This window comes from Dreissena polymorpha, chromosome 6, assembly GCF_020536995.1.
Source record: "Dreissena polymorpha isolate Duluth1 chromosome 6, UMN_Dpol_1.0, whole genome shotgun sequence".
Classification (NCBI taxonomy): Eukaryota; Metazoa; Mollusca; class Bivalvia; order Myida; family Dreissenidae; genus Dreissena; species Dreissena polymorpha.
In genome coordinates, this window is record NC_068360.1 from 75,852,719 (window position 1) to 75,858,718 (window position 6,000).

General features: G+C 34.8%; 1 protein-coding gene across 1 annotated transcript; it reads right to left on the minus strand.

The window, feature by feature from the left end:
* Positions 1-1,328: 1,328 nt before the first annotated feature.
* Positions 1,329-4,950, minus strand: LOC127835824 (uncharacterized). The gene is made up of 7 exons (XM_052362255.1): positions 4,939-4,950; positions 4,036-4,085; positions 3,304-3,369; positions 2,964-3,027; positions 2,352-2,445; positions 1,950-1,994; positions 1,329-1,737 (listed from the first exon to the last, which is right to left on the minus strand). The coding sequence occupies exons 1-7, from the start codon at positions 4,948-4,950 to the stop codon at positions 1,724-1,726; spliced, it is 345 nt and encodes a 114-aa protein (XP_052218215.1). The 3' UTR covers positions 1,329-1,723.
* Between the last annotated feature and the right edge of the window lie 1,050 nt (positions 4,951-6,000).

Here is a 6,000-nt window from a genome sequence, read left to right on the forward strand (position 1 = left end):
AATAAATTTTATTTAAACTAATATGGTTGATTTAATTTCGCCTTTACATATTAGTGTCGGCCATGTTGTACGCCATCTTGTTTTTTTACCATCTCCGACCTTTTTGGAGAAAACGAAAGTCGTTTTCAAAAACTACAGACCTATACGAATATTTTGACATATAACACTTGCTGTTGAAAATCGTAGACCAGTTACCCCCTAAAATAAGCTAGTAATCTGGGCCTGTTTGCTACACTAAAAGGCGCTCCAATGCCATTATAAGCATTAATACAAAACTGTGAACGAGATTTAGGCAAACCACATAGTCGCTCTTATCCGCCATATAGCCATTAATACGGAAATATGAACGAGATTTAGTCAATATACATAGGCGCTCTTTTCCCTTGATAAGCATTAATACGGAAATATGAACGACATTTTGTTAAAACAAATAGTTTCTTTTATCATCCATATAGGCAATAAATACGGAAATTAGAACGAGATTTAATGAAAAGACAAAGGCGCTCTTATCCCATTATAAGCATTTATTCAAAAGACATAGTCGCTCTTATTCGCCATATAACCATAAATACTGAAATATGAACGAGATTTAGTCAAAAGACATAGGCGCTCTTATCAACCATATAGCCATAAATATAATACAATGTAAGAGTACTATATTTTACACTTGTATGTATAATGAATATTCCTGATTCACGTATGAGTTTGAGCGCTCATTAACCTGTTTAAACCCCAGTAGTTAACATTGACCGTTCCAAAGCGGTGACACCGGCTTTACTGTACTCTTTTTGTATTTTGTTTCGTTTTATGCCGTTCTGTTTTGGCAATTCATCACCTGCCATGAATAAAGGACCACGTACGTATGTATAATACAGGGTAAGATCTTGGATCCCAAAAGGTACATGGTGCTGCTAGAAAGAAGCAGGGTGGCGATTCGGAACAGAAACTGACATATTCATATATTATCCAGGTATTTTATTAATCAAATACAAACATATTGTCATTAAGAAACAAATTATCTATGGAAAAACGTATGCTTGCGTCACTATACACACGCACATACGTTTGCAAATGTTTTGCTAAGATTTGCAGTAGATTTACGCTTGTTGCAAGAAATATATTTATTTTTGCATGCAGTTATTATTGCATGTAGAATACGCATTTAATCCGAATGCACCAACTCTTGTAAGTAGACAAAATGACACCTCCATTATGATGGCTTTTTACCCCTCTAAGACAGTGAAGGAATATTATTTTGGCGATGTCCAGAGGTGTTATCAATAATTATTTATAAATTTCATTAAACTTAATATGAATGTGTTCAATCATACTGCGGTGCACGCGTAATTAATTTATTGCCCCTTAATAGATTGAAATTCAGGAAGGTTGTACGTCCGGAGCTGTTTCACAGTACCTATTTCACGAAACTTAAAACAAATATGCATCATCATTCGCCGATATTGTTTCTGTGTGGTTCTCCGTCCTTCCACTTTCAATGTCCGGAGCTGTGTGACAGTAACTATTGCATGAAAGTCTATAAAACTTAAATGTCATCATACTGCAGTGGTGCACACTTAAGTTCTGTCCGGATCGATAACTCAACAGTTAACAGTAAACCGGTGTCTGAAATGCAACGATCCCATTTTTGTCCTTACACATCTTCCGACCGTACGGTGTTGTCAGCCATGTTGAACTTTTCTGCAGGATGTTAGCGCCTTTGTGTTCACCAGGCTTTACCTTTGAAATAGATTGCAACAAAATCCAATCTGGTACGACATATTGACTAGGATTCTCACACAGTTTCTGAGTACCATGAAAGTTGTGATATAGGCTACAAGAAAACTTGCTTTTTAACATGAATATACATCTACTATCCAGAAAAAAATTCTTACATGACATTTCATGAGCACCTACAATTTCATCTGTAAAATTTATGTTCCGTGTTTTACGTCTATCCGCTAGGGCGCTTGACCAATATTCTTTTATGCTCGAGCCTGCATTAAAAAACCCAAAATATTTGTGAAAATGAACTAAAACACATCAAGTTACATAACAAGTCAAACTTTTATAGTGTCAAAGGCTACGAAGACACTTATAAGTAATTGTGTTATTTCGATGATACGATAAACTTTTACTAATCATAAATTGCCTGTGACTAGTAATTGTATTAATGGCTTGGTTATGCTAAAACACGTTACAGATATCTCTTTAAACCATTTTGTAAAACGTAAATCCGAATGAAATTTCTATGACATTTATACGAAAAGAAAACAAAAAAAAAACTAATATAACTGCTATATTTTTTTTTCAAAACTGATCATTGTTGTATTAATGGTATGGACAATACATACGGTGAGTTGTTGCCAGGCTATATGCTGTGAAAATACTTTTGGCCACCGTTCGTTGCAGAGCCTCTGTGGCCTCTTTATAACTACATCCAGTCGCCTGCAGTTTTATGATTTGAAACAAACGATTATGAGAATATTTAACAAATTTTACATACATGTACTGTGAAATATTTTCTGTACGAATATGTAGTTTACTTTGACACCAAAGAAGAAAATAATTATTGTATGACATTCGAAACCGATATACTTTTTTCAATTAATTATATAACTTAAAATTTTTGCCTTTACTATTTATATTGTTCGGACTCGCCTTTAAAAACCGCGTAAAATTAAAACGGGATTCTATGTCTATTGACAGTCTAACAGGCATGTTATATAGAGATATTGTACATTTTAAGACTTTGTTCTTCCTATTAACATTTAAAATATTTACATTTGACGAATTAAATTTACACAAACACAGCGCAAGTTTATACTTTCGTGAATGAAATGTGGTTGTGCACAAAATACACAAAATGTTACGCACTCTTATAAATAAAATCATGTTTTGAAAAAGTATATATTATTGTAAGATAATACTTGTTACTAAAAATAATCAAAGACCATACTCTATACCTCTTGCATGATCACTGAACACGCTTCCTTGACGAGGACGGATTCTGTATACGATGAAACTAGTCTGTAATTCAATATAGAAATGGTATTGGTTTTCATTATTATAAGTTTAAGTTAAGTTTTTAACAAATGTTGATGGCAGTCTCGATCGAGCACGACCTTAGATGTATATCTTTCTACATACTAATTTTTAACCTTTACAAAATCGGTCATATGCAAGATTATGTTTATTTTTCACTTTCTAAATCCATTGTAAACGGCCCAATGATTATGTTATGGCTGACTGGAATAGTTCATGAAAAAAATCAATGCTCAATAAAAAAAATATAATACGAAATACCTTTTGTTCTTCTTGAAAGCTGATTTCAGCTTTTCGTTAGCTACGAGCTTTACCAAAGGGTGGTTCCTGTAAATGTCGTCATTATTGACAGTTTAAGTAAGCAATCAATTTCCCATGTTTTGTGAAATTTGTATGAAATCAAAGAAAGGGAAAGTTTTACATTGTGTATGGTACCGTTTGTCAGGAGAAATTGTGAATAAGCGAATAACACATATTTTTTCTTTACAATCGAACCTCGACTTTTATCGTTGATTGATTCAAAATATTTCGGCTCTTATCCTAAATATAAAGTGGTTATATAAATAAGGGAACACAGATAGCTTTCAATATAATTGGTATTTTGAATGCCAATCGCTTATGCAATATACAGTTGCCATTGCTAGGCATTGTACTGTACTAAGTGCTTGTTCGTAATGCAACCGGATCATTGCGATACTTTGGTCTTTACGAATTTCTCATATAGAGTTTATCTATTTCGTTCGGAGCTCATATAATTCGAAGTAGCTCTTGACTTTGGGCAAATAACAGACGCATCAAGACCAATTCCACAACACCGTCACACATAGGTTTCGGTGGCAAGACCGAGTTCGAATACTACGCCGTTTACAAAGCTTTTCTGCTGTTAAAGTCAGTTTTTGTAAGCATTAACGCACATTTTGAAGAAGCTTAGTATATCAGTGCCTTGAATTTAATTGCAGAAAAGCTACCTTATTTATGACAATTACAACTTACCCGTTTTCTGAAAAGGTATCTTGGATGTTTTTCTCCACGACAGTCAGTGCCTGAATTGCATGTGGAAAAAACTGATAAAAAAGAACCAAATGATTATAGCATGTACACTGTTTCAAGAGTATGACAATACGTTAATGAAATTGTGCATTAATATTTGAATATGATTATCAATAGGCATGCAACGGAGAGTAATGTATGAATTAATATCTCTAACGTGAAAACGCAAAATCCATATCCGATGGAACTTTTGGTGCCGCGTCTACGTTTGTAATAAATTTGCAATGGTTTTGCAACCACAAAACGTCAATGAAATATATATATAAAAGATTGGAATGAAATGGCGATAGAACTTGGACCAAATTCCTATGAACTTATGTGATCCAATGGAGAGTAAAATATATATGACTTTCTTTTACAATATTGTAACCACTAGAACATGTAGAAACCCTATAAAACCATTGCTCACCTGCAGCGTCGATGTGACAATGGAAAAGCACGTTTTGTATGCCACAGGGACCTAGATAGCATTTACTGTGGCCATAGTCGACTTGCAGTAATGAACGATGGTGTCATTTTAAGAGTCATTTACTGTGGCCATAGTCGACTTGCAGTAATGAACGATGGTGTCATTTTAGGAGTCATTTACTGTGGCCATAGTCGACTTGCAGTAATGAACAGTGGTGACATTTTAAGAGTCATTTACTGTGACCATAGTCGACTTACAGTAATGAAAAATGGTGTAATTTTAAGATTCATTTACTGTGGCCATAGTCGACTTGCAGTAATGGACAATTGTGATATTTTAATTGTCATTTACTGTGGCCATATTCGACTCCCGGTAATGAACAATGGTAACATTTTAAGAGTCATTTACTGTGGCCATAGTCGACTGGAAGTAATTACCGGTGATGTCATTTTAAGAATCATTTACTGTGGCCATAGTCGACTTGCAGTTATGAGCAATGGTGTCATTTTAAGATTCATTTACTGTGGTCATAGTCGACTTGCAGTCATGGACGATAGTGTCATTTAAAAAGTCATTTACTGTGGCCATAGTCGACTTCCAGTAATAAAAAATGGTGTCATTTTAAGAGTCATTTACTGTGGCCATAGTCGACTTGCACTTATGAACAGTGGTGACAATTTAAGAGTCATTTACTGTGGCCATAGTCGACTTTTAGTAATGAACGATGGTGTCATTTTAAGAGTCATTTACTGTGGTCATAGTCGAATTGCAGTAATGAACGATGGTGTTATTTTAAGAGTCCTTTACTGTGTCCATAGTCGACTTTTAGTAATGAACGATGGTGTCATTTTAAGAGGCATTTACTGTGGCCATAGTCGACTTGCAGTAATGAACAGTGGTGACATTTTAAGAGTCATTTACTGTATCCATAGTCGACGTGCAGTAATGTACGATGGTGTCATTTTAAGAGTCATTTACTGTTGCCATAGTCGACTTACAGTAATGAACAGTGGTGAAATTTTAAAAGTCATTTACTGTGGCCATAGTCGACTTGCAGAAATGAACGATGGTGTCTTTTTAAGAGTCATTTACTGTAGCCATAGTCGACTTTTAGTAATGACCGACGGTGTTATTTTGAGAGTCATTTACTGTGGCCATAGTCGACTTTCAGTAATGAGCGATGGTGTTATTTTAAGAGTCATTTACTGTGGCCATAGACGACTTTTAGTAATGAACGATGGTGTTATTTTAAGAGTCATTTACTGTGGCCATAGTCGACTTGCAGTAATGAACAATGGTGTCATTTTAAGAGTCATTTACTGTGGCCATTGTCGACTTGTAGTAATGAACGATGGTGCCATTTTAAGGGTCATTTACTGTCGCCATAGTCGACTTGTATTTATGAACGATGGTGTCATTTTAAAAGCCATTTACTGTAGCCATAGTCGAATTGCAGTAATGAACGATGGTGTCATTTAAAAAGTCATTTACTGTGGCCA